The sequence below is a fragment of the Lipotes vexillifer genome, unplaced genomic scaffold (genome assembly GCF_000442215.2).
Source record: "Lipotes vexillifer unplaced genomic scaffold, Lipotes_vexillifer_v1.1 scaffold628, whole genome shotgun sequence".
Taxonomy (NCBI): Eukaryota; Metazoa; Chordata; class Mammalia; order Artiodactyla; family Lipotidae; genus Lipotes; species Lipotes vexillifer.
This window is the reverse complement of record NW_006779395.1, coordinates 794,923-810,654: the sequence shown is the minus strand read 5'-3', so window position 1 is coordinate 810,654 and position 15,732 is coordinate 794,923. Positions and strand designations below refer to the sequence as shown.

General features: G+C 35.4%; 1 protein-coding gene across 1 annotated transcript in view; it reads left to right on the top strand.

Moving 5' to 3' along the window:
- UPF2 (UPF2 regulator of nonsense mediated mRNA decay) overlaps positions 1-15,732 on the top strand; it is a 99,108-nt gene that overhangs the window by 57,778 nt on the left and 25,598 nt on the right. Inside the window, exons 10-15 of the mRNA XM_007452589.1 lie at positions 765-878; positions 2,972-3,088; positions 7,491-7,676; positions 9,792-9,995; positions 10,701-10,976; positions 13,365-13,548. Of these exons, the coding sequence (XP_007452651.1) occupies positions 765-878; positions 2,972-3,088; positions 7,491-7,676; positions 9,792-9,995; positions 10,701-10,976; positions 13,365-13,548 (1,081 nt within the window). The remainder of the gene's footprint in view (positions 1-764; positions 879-2,971; positions 3,089-7,490; positions 7,677-9,791; positions 9,996-10,700; positions 10,977-13,364; positions 13,549-15,732) is intronic.

Here is a 15,732-nt window from a genome sequence, read left to right as displayed (position 1 = left end):
AACTAGTTCAAAGCACTACCATATTATTGTTATTGTTCATAGAAGAGGCTTCTAGACTACAGGTTTGGTTTTCTGGTGAAATTGTAATTCTGAGGTTAAATCCAATTACATTTATCGTGACGTGTCTGTTCACATGGTACTGTTGTAATAGGATTTTGTTATGTTCAATATTGCTTGAAATGTGTGCCTAAGTAGAGGGCTTATATTTGCAAAGGTTTTGAACTTTGATATACGACTGTGACTGTTGGTAAAAAATAGTCATTGTATTGGAAATTACATTGTACTAATGAATTTACAATAAAAAATGTATATAGTTCATAATTATACTAACTGAGCCTTAATATTTTTGCTTAAGTGAGCTCTTGGTGTTTATTATTTTTAAAGCAGCATTTCCTAAAGTGTATTCCTTATAATATTAGTTTAACACACTAGTCGTTGTTACCATTTCAAAAGAGGGCTTTATGTTGCCAAATAAATTTGAGAAACATTGAATTAAGTTAAACGGGTTTCTTTATTTAAGAACCTCTTAAGGCTGATGAAATGCATTGTTTCCCCAAATTATTTGAAACAGTTTTGCAAAGCATGTCCTGGCACTGGTGTTCCTCAGAGTTTATTTTGCTTAAGATAATTTGAATATAGCAAGAAATTATACCCAAATTTATTTAAAATATCTAGAGTGAATTCAGTCTTATTAAAATAACAGTTCTTATCACCGATTTCAAAGTGTTAATTATTTAAGCAATGTCTCTTCTCTTAATTTGTAGGTACGAAAAAAGGACCAGATCAACATTGAAACAAAGAACAAAACTGTTCGTTTTATTGGAGAACTCACTAAGTTTAAGATGTTCACAAAAAATGATACACTGCATTGTTTGAAGGTTAGTGGTGAATCATTTGAAATATTTTTTAATAGACACATCTAAAGTTTTAATGCTTCAGTTTGTAAGTGCTGGGAAATGATGTAATTAAGAAATATTTGATTAATCTACAGGAAGACAAAAGAGGAGTAAAAAGGAACAATAAACAGATGAGCAAAATAGAGAACAAATAATAAGATGGTAGATACAAATACAACTGTAACAGTAATTACATGAAATGTAGAAGGACAAAATACATTAAGTAAAAGCCTTAAGAATATAAAACTTGATTAAAACAACAACATATGCTGACTGCAAGGAAGATACCCTTAAATATTAACACCAGGAAGCCTAAAATAAAAAGATGGGGGAAATATACCATGGAAGCGCTAAAAATAAATATATAAATAAAAGCACCTGGTTTTATTATTATCAGACAAAGTAGGGCTTTAAGGCACGAAGCATTATTAGAAATAAAGAAGCATAGTTCATAATGATGATGAGGTCCTTTTAATAGGAAAGAGTCTTACCTTCCTGAATCAGTATGCATTCAGTACTGTATTTTTAGAATACATAAAGCAAAAAATCGACAAGGAAAGAGAAATAAATCCACAATTACAGTGAGAGACTTGAAAACACCTTTTAGTAGCTGAAAGCATAGGCAGACAACATTAGTAAGTATATTCAGGATTGAACAACCTTAATCTAATTGACACTATACCCAGCAGGATCTGAATTTATAATCTCTTCAAATGCACATGGATGATTTACCAAAATCAACCAAAAAGAAAGTCTCAACAAGTTCAGAAAAATTGAAATTATTCAGATTATGTTTTTTTGTCCATAATAGAATTAAGGTAGAAATTCATTAGTAACTAACTAGTTATGTGTGGTAAAGCTGATGCAGCATAGATGAAATAATTCTTCTACATTTGGAATTGGTCATTACTAACAATAACAAATTTTTTATCAAGTTGATTTCTTTGAGATATCACTAGGTATGTCACACAAAATGGGTCTCATGGGTTCAAATACATTTGGAAAACCCTGAGTTAAACAAGTTTCTTTACTGCATGATTTCTTAAGAGTATTTAAAATATTAATAATCATTGTAAATATTCAAGGGGTTAAGTCTCCTAAACCTACTTGGAGCATCTCAGGAGACTACACAGTACATTTGGGGAACTTTGGACAGCATTTTAAGAGAGGTTGTGAAAGTTTTTTCAACGCTGTCATTGAAAGGAATCAAGCCATGAACAACTTAGACATATTAGTATATTTCTTTGTATTAATTACTGATGTATATAGGAAGAATATACATTTATTTGACACTGGTTCAATTCTGTACATTTGTTTTAAGGAAATAATCATAAACATGCACAAATTTATCTGCAAGAAAGTTTGTCACACCATTGTTTATAGTAGCAAAAAATTGTAAACAATTTGGATGTCCCATAAATAAGAATCAGTTAAGTTTTAGTATAGTTCATATTATAAGTACTATGCACCCTTTAAATCATGCCATAGAAGGATAATAAAGACGTGGAAAAATACTCATGTTAGCCAAAAAAAACCAAATTATTAAATGATATGTGTAAATCTTTTTTGGCTTAGAAAATGTGCACAGAAAAATATTGGGGGGATAAATAGTAAAATGTGATAATGTGTTTGTAAATTTCATACAGTAAGGCTTTTGTTGTCAGAAGTTTAAAGATAAATGTCATATAAACCAAAACCAAAAAGCTATTTAGAAAATATTAGCTATGTATATGGCATTTGCTTAAATACATAGCATCTCCTGATAAATATAAAATGGGCTTTGATAAATTAGTTTTCATATATCTATCTAAAAGGAATGACATTAAATATCCTGAAGTTTTTATGTAAAATTTTATGGCCTAACACAAAGATACCCAGTGATGAAGCTTGGCATCTAAAGTAGACTAGGTTTTTTTTTTTAATTGAATTATAGTTGATTTACAATATTGTGTTTAGCTTTTCTTTTTACAGTGACATTTTAAAACTTGCTGCACACATTAGGTGTATAATGTTTTCTTTCTCTAATAGGATTGAAATGTTGTCTTTGTGGTTTTTCATCATTATTATTTTTACAGATGCTTCTATCAGACTTTTCCCATCACCATATTGAAATGGCATGTACCCTACTAGAAACATGTGGAAGATTTCTTTTCAGATCTCCAGAATCTCACCTGAGGACCAGTGTACTTTTGGTAAGGGCTTGAGGATCCTAGCAAGAGGTTGAGGTTCTTGATTTACTCCAGGAGTTAAAAATTTTGACGAGTGCCTTTTATCTTGCTCTGCCATTTAAACACTTCTACCTAAACTAGAACTCCAGCTGTTCCTGGAGAGCTGTAGGAATTTTTCTCATTTGACTGCCAGTGAGTTCACACTATTGTAAAGGGGGATTAAATTCAGCCCCAGATAACTTTTTGCAAATGATGCAGAGGAGCAGGTACTCTGAATACTATTGTGTTAGAGCCCTCTTTGTGGATGTTTTTGTTACATCTTTACTGTGCCATAAGCACGTAAATTATAAAGCTTACATTTTTTAAATTGGAAAACATAAGCTTGAAAAATTAACATGGGGGGAGAAGATATTTCTTAAGTTAATTAGGATGCCAGCATGGCCATCAAGTTTATTAAGCAATTAAGTTAGTATGCTTATTGGTAATACCCATGCATTCGACTGCAGCCTTTGCAAGGGGGAGAGTGTGGTGGGGGAGGGTGTCAGTGTTAGCCCTGGCTTAGGACTCCCCGGGAATAGACTGTCATTACATCAGTGTTGCTTTTAGGGACGTGTTGATTGTGTCTTCTTCTCTAGGTGTGTTATTTTTTTCGAATCTAGTTGTAAGCTTGAATACTTCTCTGGCAATATTTAAAATGAAAAAAACATGGGAATTTATTTCTAGTAAACAAAAATATTAATGTGAAGGCCATCACATGGACTTTATTTCCACATTCTCTCTAGGCTTATTCATATAATAGTCATTCCAAGTTCAAATTTTTATTGTAACACAGAAAAAATTCTTCCTCCTCTTTGGCTCAAGCTGATAAGGTTAAATGAGACACTGCATATGAAAATGTAATAGAGATGCCAAGAAAGCTTAGGTTTTAAAAATGTCTATATTTTATTTGTAATATTGAACCCTCTATGTTTACTTTTTGCTAGGGAAAGTTTACTAGTTGTGGTGGTGTGGATACTTACCCATTGATGGAAACCAGAGTTCTTCCTGCCCAACTGGTTTTCTTCGCTCAGCGGATCTTTCCCCCTCTTGTAGCGAAAGCAGCTAGCCTTTATCATTGATTGTCTTGCTTTCTGGATAGGAGCCTTGTTTATCATATAACGCTTTTGGAGCTCCTCCTATGTGTTAGGCACTGAACTCAGTTCTGCAGGGATGTTATGGCTGGTTGGGGGTGGTTAGTACAAAGAAATGAAATATGTTTCCAAATATGTTGCCATCCTCAAAGTGGTCCATATCTAGTACTAATTCCAGTGTAACGTTTTAAGTGCTTTAACAGAGAGAGGTATGCAGAGGATTTTATGGGCTCATGGAGGGAGTACTTAAGCCAGACTGAATGAGTCAGGAGAGATCTTCCCTAACAGCTCCCCAGTGTTTATGGAGTCTGACGCTTCTGTCAGACCCTTGGGATATAAAAGTGAAAAAGATAGTTCCTGCCCTCATGGAATTTGCAGTCTAATAACTCAGACAGATGGACAGTTGGAACACAGGGAGGAGGATGTAATATAATACTGTGGGTTAGCATAGGGTATTATGTGTATAGATAGGAGAGGTGCTTAATCTAGTCTTGGTATGTCAGGAAAGGTTTCCTGGAAAAAATGGTGTTATTTTAGAGACTCACCTGAGTCTCAAAGGCAGAGAAGAGAGATACACTGAGTCAAGAGGCTGCAGGTAAGACTGGAGACATAGGCACAGCCCCGAGTGTGAGCACTGTGCTAAGGAACGAGGGTTTTCCCCCAGTGGTAGAGAGTAGCTATTGAAGGATGTTAAGCAGGTAGGATAGGTATGATCAGATTTATGGTTTTAGGAAGGTTGGTGTGGAGGAGATAACTGAGGTGGCTGAGGCCAGAGGTAGACAGAACAGTGAAACGGCTGTTTTCAAAACCTATGGGGAAAACAATGAAGAAATGGTAAGGATGGGGGGTGGAATAAAAACTGGCTGTATGAAGAATTTTAGGAAGCAGAACTGCTGAGATGTTATGGTGAGATACTAGGGGCGAGGAAGGGAAAGGGCCCTCAGATAAGACCCTGGATTCCAGCATGAGCATCTGAGTGGGTGATGGTGCCAGTCACAGAGATGAGGGAGGAGGAGGGAGGAGGAGGATGAGGGTTTGGTCTGAAGCGCGAATGCTTGCGGGATGATCTAAAATGTACCCGTATTTGTTTGGGAACACACATAACCTTCTAACTGGTTTGCATTTAAAATTATTCTTGGCTGATGTTAAAAGTAGTTTGGTATGGGGACTTCCCGGGCGGTCCAGTGCTTAAGACTTCTTCCAATGCAGGGGGTGTGGGTTCCATCCCTGGTGGAGGAGCTAAGATCCCACATGCCTCGAGGCCAAAAACAACCAGAACATAAAACAGAAGCAACATTGTAACAAATTCAATAAAGACTTTAAAATTGGTCCACATCAAAAAAGAAAAAAGAAAGTAGTTTGGTATGTGTGTTGGGGGAGAAGGTTCTAAAGTGGTCTACATAACAGGTTGAAACTAGTCTTGATTTAAAACTGTTATGTATGTACAAATGAAAAATTAAGTGTTGCATTATATTTTGTTCAAAGAACTTACAGGGTGAGGTCATTATCTCTAGCCCTGTTAAACATGGAACTGTTTTCTCTGTCTGGAAGAGTCAACATTTAATAAGCATTCACAAATTATAAAATAGATGTCAGGAGAGGAGCTAGGCTACAACCTGTATACTTTAGCAGATTCATAGACAAGAGAAACAATTGTGATACTTGGTATACCCATAATTGAACTTATGAAAGAGCAGAATTTCCCCCAGTATACGATGGTTTTACGTGTATAGAAAGGCAGACCATGGAAAAGATTTGAATGTGTTTTAAAAAATTCATTCATTACTTTGTATATTAGTAGACATTAATTGCAAGCCTCCCATGTGCTAGGCCAGGCACTGTTTTAGATGCTGGGTTTACATCAGTGAACATGCTGCAGCCCCTGCCCTCCCTGAGCTTGCAGACACAGCCTTCTTTCCAAAGCTTGAAGTCTTGCCTCCACCCGCCACCACCTGCCACCCCACTCCAGACACCTGCTTGAAGCTCTTCAGTGCTTTCCCTCTACAGGTTTCAAATCCAGCATTGTTACTATGGTCTGCAGAATCTGGTCTCACCAAGCCTCTCCTCGCTCCTTAGAACTGATCTCACGCCATTCCATGCTGGCGCCACACTGGCCTTCATGTAGTTCCTGTAACAGATCCTTCTCTCCTCATCGCCTTTCGTCTTGCTGTTGCGTCTGCCTCAGGTGCTCTCTCTGTGTCTCTTCTCAACCTTTTGTCGTCCTTCAGAGCACAACTCAAATGTCACTTTTGCAGAGAGGCCGTCCCTAGCCCACCCTGACTAAAGTGGACTCTCATTACTCTCCATCTTAGGGCCTTGTTATTTTCCTTCATAACACTATTCACAATTAGTATTTAAAAGGTTGTTAGTTTATTTGTTGGCTTGTTTATTCTGTCTTCCTACGCCAGATTCTTAGGCTTCATGAAGGTAGGAGCCATGTCCGTCTTGTTCACTGGTGACTTCCAGTACCTAGCGTAGTGCCTGGCAAATAGTAAGTGCCAAGTAAAATGTTAAATGGCTGAATAAATTCAGTAATCTTAATACTTAGTGTGGTGCTGTTTTTAGAACTAGGAGTACTGTTTGAAGATCTTCAGCTGATCAGTCTGTGGTTCTCAACTGGCATCTGGTGGGTAGAGGTGAAGGTTGCTGCAAAACATCCTACAGTGCACAGAACACCCTCCCCCCACACACCCTGGCAAAGAACTATCCAGTCCAAAACATCTGTAGTGCTGAGGTTGAGGATCCTGAAGTAGATGATGATTGACTGCTTTTAATCACCTCCTGGAGCTGATGCTGAGGGCTCTGGACAAGTTGTGAAACTGGGGGCTTTTAGTTTCCTTGTCTGTAGAGACATGTCAGATTTACCTGGTACAACATTGGATGGCACAAGCTCTCAGAATAAGGTTATTCTCAGCTGTTGTGTGTGGAACAGCCAGAGGCATTCACCCCTTTATTTATATTGTTGGTCCTTAATTTCAGTCACTCGTATATAAGCCTTGTTTTACGTAGAGTTCATATAGTTTGGCGGAGTTATAAGTCAAGTTATATTTGTAGCAGAGTTCTCTGAGTATTTTATTGGACAAGGCATAAGAGCAAGCAGTTATGGACTAATTTGTTCTAAAAACATGATTAGTGATATAACAATTATTATGCTTGCATGCTCTTAGAAATACCTAGTAACTGTTTTTTCCCTTTTCTAGCCCTTTACCTTGAAATCTTATCACTGAGAGTAGAACTTTAGTTAGGAGGAAAGAAACCTTAGAATGAAAGTATTTTGACTAGACTTTTTATTTTAGGAACAAATGATGAGAAAGAAACAAGCGATGCATCTCGATGCAAGATATGTCACAATGGTGGAGAATGCATATTACTACTGCAACCCACCTCCAGCTGAAAAAACAGTGAAAAAGAAACGTCCTCCTCTCCAGGAATATGTCCGGAAACTTTTGTACAAGGATCTCTCCAAGGTTACCACTGAGAAGGTAAATCTTAATGAAATCATAGAACAGTAGTCAACTTGAGATTTGTGGTAGTGCTAAGCTTATATAACATTCAACCAAATTAATTCTTTTTTGTCCTCATGATAATAGTACTGATTGCAGTGCACTTTCCTTCTAGCCCTGCACCAAATTGTTTTAGGTTAGGGACATATATTTCAGTTTTCCTAGATCAGCTTGTTTATCAATTGCTTCAGTGCCCCACAAAGTACAGCTAGGAAATGTAAGTAGTTTGCATTATTCACATTTTGTAAATGGAGAAATTGAAGCAGAATTGTTAAAGTCCCAGCAGTGGAGTTTAGGAGAGGTAGGATTAAATCCCAGGTTCCATTATGATTGATTCCATACAAGTCATCATAAGAAGGAATTCATACGATGATACATAATATATGGGACATATGTTTTATTTTTCTTTTATGATAGTAACTTCTTATTCTAATTAAAATGGTAATTCTTCTAAATTTGATGTTGATGCTGTGTGTATATTTGAAACTATTACTTTGTCTCTGATGTTCTGTAATGAATTTGCCTTTAAATATTTTGCTTTCAGTACAGGGGTTCTTAACCTTAAGTAGGCTTTAAGAGGCCCATGATCCTCTGGAACTTAATGATATTGAATCTCTGGGCCTGTCTGTATTTTTCCGGAAGAGGGTCTGTAGCTTTCTTTAGATTCTCAGCAGGGGTCAATTTCCAGAAAAGGTTAAGAACCACCGACCTGTTACCTTAATTATTGTAGTTACCTTGTTAGAATCTTCACTTTTAAGTGAGACATGTTGAGTAAACATTTTTTGGTCAACTCTATAAGTTGAAACAACATGGTATGGAACTTTTTTCTTTTCAGGAAAAAAATTGAAACAAATTAACTTCTGGACAGAGGAAACCTATGGGGAGGATAAGAGGCATGGAATAATACATGTGTCGTGGGTGGGCAGGGTAGAAGGTGATGACGAATGAGCACAACTTTGAAAATTGAAGCCACCTTCAGGGATCCAGAGACAGTAGTTGTTTAAGACAACAGGATTTGAAAGCTGTTTTAGAATTGGCTAAAAGTTTGAAAAGTATGGAATGCTTATACATTTGAGATGACATTAACATTTCCATTGAAGCTGATATGAGAACATATTTAGTGCTTGAAAGGTGGATTGTGGGTATAGAGTAGAGATGAAAGGACTACTTTACATTCTGCCTACAGTATCCATTTTCTTTCAGAATAAAAATGGAAAGAACTTGATGATGACTAGAGCTCTGCTGATTATCTCATTACCAGTAGAGATTTTGAAAGTGATAGCTAACTTTTATGGGGTGCTTGTAATGCGCCAGACACATTCCTACGCACTTCACGCACTTTAACTTGTCTAACCCTTAGACCAGACTTATGGAGTAAGTGCCTATCATCCCCCCTTTACATGCAAGGAAACTGTGTGATGTCAGTCTTGATGTTGTGTCCTCCATCTTTTTTTTTTTAAGATTTTTTTGATGTGGACCATTTTTTTTTAAGTCTTTATTGAATTTGTTACAATATTGCTTCTGTTTTATGTTTTGGTTTTTTGGCCTCGAGGCTTGTGGGATCTTAGCTTCCTGTCCAGTGATCGAACCTGTACCCCATGCACTGGAAGGCAAAGTCTTAACCACTGGACCACCAGGGAAGTCCTGTGTCCTCCATCTTAAGGGATCTTTTAACCAGTTGACCTTGGGTTTATTTCCTTATTGGAAATTTTTCATTTATAAAAAGAAGTGTCTGAGGTTATTTACATCAAATGATGCACAAAAGAAAACATTATTTTTGTTCAATCTTGGGTATTTCTTTCAGTGACCTGAGTATGAGTGTATACTGTTAGCTTGATTGAAGTCCTGGAAACTCTAGGAAATTTAAGGGCGTTATGGAAAGATAAAGGGAAAATGTGAATAAATTTTACCAATAATTAGAAAAATCTTATTTTTCCTGTCTCTAAAGTGAAGAGGCTGGTAGAGAATCTCTAAAGTATTTTCCATTTCAAAAGTTCTGTGACTGTACAATCATAATAAAATATTTGTATTATAGGGTATTTTGGACTACTTAGTGCTTATCTTAGTAATTTAAACAAAATTCTCTTCATTTAGGTTTTGAGACAGATGCGAAAGTTGCCTTGGCAGGACCAAGAAGTGAAAGACTATGTGATTTGTTGTATGATAAACATCTGGAATGTGAAATATAACAGCATTCATTGTGTAGCCAACCTCTTGGCAGGACTAGTGCTCTACCAGGAGGATGTTGGAATCCATGTTGTGGATGGAGTTTTAGAAGATATTCGATTAGGAATGGAGGTAACAAAGACCTGCAGCAAATTGGAATCTGTGGACAATTTAGACAGCCTTTAAGTCCTATTATTGAAAAATAAGGATTTGAAAACCCTCTTTTCCCCATATGGTGTCATTTACTATTACTTTTTTGAAGATAATGATTTCTTAATAAACCCTGTTGTGTCAGATTTCCTAGTCTCTCAGGCTAATGCTGAAGTATTTTTTGCCTTTTCTTCAAGTCCAGTTAAGCTTATTTTAGAAGAGTATAGTAAATTTTTATTATTTCCTGGTTACTATCGGCATTCACGTTATAGGAATTCATAAATTTATTAATTAGGAGAATTGGTAATCATTTGATAAGAATTTCTGTAAGAATTTCCCTCTTTCTATATGCTTGTTTCCTTAATTCATGGATTTCAGAGAAAATAGGTTACAGAGGGCTGATAGGGAGAATTACATTTTAACTGTTTCATAAACTATTAATTCATTTAACAATAGCGTAATATTAAATTTAATACTTAACATGTTCTTTTTATTAAAACATTTTAAAGGTAGACATTTCTTAGAGAAAAAAGACACCCAGAAGTGACTACCTATTAGAAAAGAACCCATTATTTATTCTCTGTTCAGTGAGTGATGTTGTCAAGTGACATAGGGGAATTTTACCTCTTCTCAAACACATTGCTATTCTTTAATGGAAATCTGCTTTTTTTTTTCTTCCCCCTTTAGGTTAATCAACCTAAATTTAATCAGAGACGTATCAGCAGTGCCAAGTTCTTAGGGGAACTTTATAATTACCGAATGGTGGAATCTGCTGTTATTTTTAGAACTCTTTATTCTTTTACTTCATTTGGTGTTAACCCTGATGGCTCTCCAAGTTCACTGGACCCTCCCGAGCACCTTTTCAGGATTAGACTAGTGTGCACTATTTTGGATACCTGTGGCCAGTACTTTGACAGAGGTTCTAGTAAACGAAAACTCGATTGCTTCCTTGTGTATTTTCAGGTATATAAATTGAAATAAGCAGTTGGCATCATTTAATGCATTGCTTGTGTTACAAAAATATTAGAGAAGAAACCCTGTAGCATTCATATATTATGTATAAGATATATTCATAGTTAGGTGAGATTTATTCTTCTTGCAAGTATGCTTAGCTTTAGGCGTTTTAAAATAATATGATGGGGACTTCCCTGGCGGTCCAGTGGTTAAGACTCTGTGCTTCCTGCAGGGGGCACAGGTTCGATCCCTGGTCAGGGAACTAAGATCCTGCATGCCACACGGCATGGCCAAAAAAAAGAAAGAAAAATTAAAAAAATATATGTATGATGAATTCTATCATAAACATTCTGATTACATTTTAAGTTTTATAATTGATGATTGATCATTAATTTTGGGAATTATTTTGGTGCTCTTATAAATTTGGTTTAGTAAGTTTAATAAGTTTGGTTTAGTAAGTTTAATAAGTTTATAAATTTGGTATAGTATGGATTATTTTGTATTTGGTATGTAATTCATGAATCAAATTACTTGTAATATTTATGCATTTGATAATATTCTCACTCATCTGTGTTCTGGTTTTATATCTAAAATTCTTGTTTCTAAATTAAAAAAAAAACCCATCATTAACATTGAAAGAAATATTTGTTCATTCATTGCTAAACTCTTGGGTTGTGCTTTCCATATCTTAAGTTACTTATGTAAACTGATGATTTAGAGCAAGTACAGTATAAATTAAATACAGATACAAATACAGAGAAAGTTCTACAGCTTCTATACAGTTCCTGTTCCAAAAGTTAGTTGTAGTTTGGTTGTCTGGAACCTAATCATTATTTCCCATCAAATACAATGTTATAAGTACTGATTAGGGGGAATAGCTCACTATCGAATTCTCCAGATGTTACTGAAATAAAGTACCAATGGTACCATTCAGTTCTATTTGATCATTCCTTTCTATCTAATCTGTTATGTTGTTTTTGTTTACCCATTGACAAAGAAAGTAAATTTAAAACTACAACTTTGAGGTGTCAAAAATACATCCACATAGTAGCTGATGTTAAGTGGGGGTAACTACTCTTGGGAAAGAGCTGTTTGTAACTTTCTCCTATTACTTTATCTTTGCATTAGAGGGTAACTTGTTACTCTCTTGTTTTCTGAATTGATGAGCCAAAAATGGGGAAGGTGTGTTGAAGATTTGAGACTCAGATTCTCTGTTCCATGTAAGAAATGCCTTAAGTTGGAGACTGCCTGTATTTAAAACCAAAGTTTTGCTGCAGAATATCAGTTATCACTATCAGCATCCAAAGCAGGATCCCTCTCAGAAGAGTGTTCTTATTTGCACTCACTCTAACATCACTGGCAGAGAGAAAAGAGCCACTCAGAAATATTCAGGAGTAGAAAGAGACAAAAGTATTTTCCACATTGATTAATAGCAGGAATGTGTAGCAGGGATATACTTAGGGCGCAGGAGTAAGAAGTGAGTGAGGCCTGGGAGATGCAGTCAGTGTGTGCTGCCTGTAACACAGTGTCCAGTTACATATTGGAAGGCAGATAGAAAGGCTCACCTGCAGCGGTGCCTCTAAACTTCAGTGTGTACACACATCACCTGGCTATATTGTTAAGATGCACACTGTGATTCAGTTGGCCTAGGGTAGGGGACGTCTCAGATTCTGTATGTCTAATAAGCTCTGAGTTCCCACACTTTGAGTAGCAAAAACCTAGAAGAAACTGGACAGGAAGATTAAACACCCAGAGGAACACCTGTTTATATACAAGTAAATTCATGGGTTGTGCTTTTTAGTTAAACTTGAGAATTACAAGTACAAAATAGAATGAAGGAGCCAAGCTAGGAGATGAGGGAAAATATCTAAATGGTGCCATATACACAGTAGATGTTCAATAAATGCTTGTTGATTACTGATTTTTATATATTCAAAAACCCTATCTTCAGATACTTTGACTCTAAAAAAATCAAAGCAGGTAGTATAGAGAAAATAATTATAATTTATCAAAACCATTGCCTTGAATTTGGTTGTTTTTGTAAAATTAAATATTTAAGCCCTATTTGGGATTTGGGAGTGGCGTTTCTGCCTGGTTTCAGTGCCTGAAAATTTATTTGCCGTTTTATTTATTTATAATTTTTCCTTGCCTTTAAAAAAAGATTATGACAGTTACAATAAAAAATATATTTAAATTAAAGTCACCAGATGGCTTAGGAACTATATACATGGAGGGAAATAAATGTGCTAGGATCATTGCTGTTGACCATTAATAAAAATGGTAGGTGCCTTGTACAACTCTTTAGTTGTTATAACTAGGTGATGTCACGATACAGAGTATTTTAAATATTTTGTTATTAATTTCTTATAGCTAAATTTATTTTTCATTTGTTATCAGCGTTATGTTTGGTGGAAGAAAAGTTTGGAGGTTTGGACAAAAGACCATCCATTTCCTATTGACATAGATTACATGATCAGTGACACACTAGAACTGCTAAGACCAAAGATCAAACTCTGTAATTCTCTGGAAGAATCCATCAGGCAGGTACACGACTTGGAACGAGAATTCTTAATAAAACTAGGTAAGCAATTAATTACAGAGAGAAAATAAAGATGGTATTTGGCAGATCGTTTCTAGAATTTGCTTTATAATGTTTTCAGTTAGCATTTACTTTTGTATACTTTCTGTTTTTTGATGTTGAGTGTTACGTAATAGTGTTAGGTAAGACCTGGCTGACTTACTTCTTGATTTCATTAAATAATCCCAAATTGGAGGAAAACAGTCATGTAAAACTTGAAGCAAATAATGATGGAAAAAATATAATCCTGTCAGCCTCTCTTATTTTTAGAATTTTTGGTTGCTAATTTAAAACCTACTTTTGATTAAAGCATCTCGTATACAGTATATATTTTCAATAACACTATTTCCTAAGACAGTGCAGGCTTGACACTATATAAGGGGAGTGCCAGTTAGAAGTTTGAAACTAGCCTACCAAATTTTAGATCGTAGTCACTGGGGGAGTTGTCTCTGTTTCTAAAGACTAGAGAACATGTGAGAAATGTGCTACAGGAGGATTGGTCACTTTACTTTCTCAGTATCCTTCTGCGATTGTTCTGGAAGAAGAGGTAGCATTTGAATGGCTCCCCTAAAGGACTGTAGGAGCCGACTAGCCTTGCCAGTGGAAATAACTGGAACAGGGTGGGGCCTTACCAGTCTGGTTTGCTTGCTGATAGTTCTTAGCATGTTGTATTGTAGTCATTTCAAAGTGACATATCGTTTCAGCCTCTGAAGCTAGTATTTTATTAGGAGATTATTTATTAGGAGACACTTACCTTGACCAGTTATACTAATTGTATAAATTTACTATGTTGCATACCTGAAAAATCACTTTTCATGGCAAAGGCATTGGTGATCCTTTTCCTTTAAAACTATTTTTTCATATTACATCCAGCATATTAATAGGGTTTCTTTCTCCAAGGTAAATCCTGTTTTGGAGAATTCGATTGCTGTTATCTATTTGAGCATTATTTGAAAGGTGCTACTGATTATGCAACTATTCACTTTTCCTAATTCTCAACTCATAAAGGCATATGTGATTCCTTTTGTCCTTTGAACTTTGTCCCAAGTTATCTACTTTCTTTTCCTTTTCATATTTCTAATTGTATAAAATGATAGTTTCAAGTAGAGTGTTTATTTATCTACGTACTTATTTCATTTACTTTATATGCTTTGAAATAGTCTTAGTCTTGTTTCCCAAAGACTTTCATGAATGGCTTTCTCTGTATAGTGGGCATGAGGAAATACTAGTTGGATACCCAGTTTGGTAGCAGTAAAGAGAGCAGTATGCTTTAATCCTTTATCGAGCAAAGAGTTAAATTAAAGGACTTCGGGCTTCTTTTGAGGAGTCTGCCCTTGTTTAGAATATGGAAAGGAAAAAAATAGGTCACCATTTATTTGCCAGTGCAACTCTAAGGATGGTGGCAACTAGAATCAATATGCTCCCAAGTCGTCCCATTTTCCTTCTGTTTTAGAGTCTAAATATCATAGAGAAGATATACATGAATAAATCTATATTAAATCTGTTTCCTGTTGGTAAACCATAAAATAATATAGCATCTTGCTTTTGGTAGTTTTTTTGTTTTCAAGCACTTGCAAATTCATTATCATTTCAATCTTACAGCTACCCAATGCTAACTTAATAGTCAGCATTTTCTTATATTTTTAAAACCATTTTAATATTATTAAAAGGAATGAAGTGTTCATGGCAGAAATTTTGAAAAATGCCAAGAAGACAGAAATCACTGATATTTCATATGCACGGAGAATCATGTGTTAACATTTTGATATATGTTCTTCTATTTAAAAAAAATTTATTCACGTGTTTGCAGTTTTATAACTGGATTTTTTTTCTACCTAATATATTATGAAATTTCTTCCTGACATGAAATACTTTTCTAAGTATTTAATTTTTTACAAAACTGGTTATTTTCCTTTGTATGAATGTGTTAATTCTGTTGTTTGACACATTATTTCTAATCTTGCACCCCTATAAATAACATTATTATGTTACTTTTGTGTGTATCTTGGTTTTCTCAGGATAGAATTATTGGCTCTAAGACACACTTTTTTTTTAACATCTTTATTGGAATATAATTGCTTTACAATGTGTTAGTTTCTGCTGTATAACAAAGTGAATCAGCTATATGTATACATATATCCCCATATCCCCTCCCTCTTGCGTCTCCCTCCCCCCCTCCCTATCCCA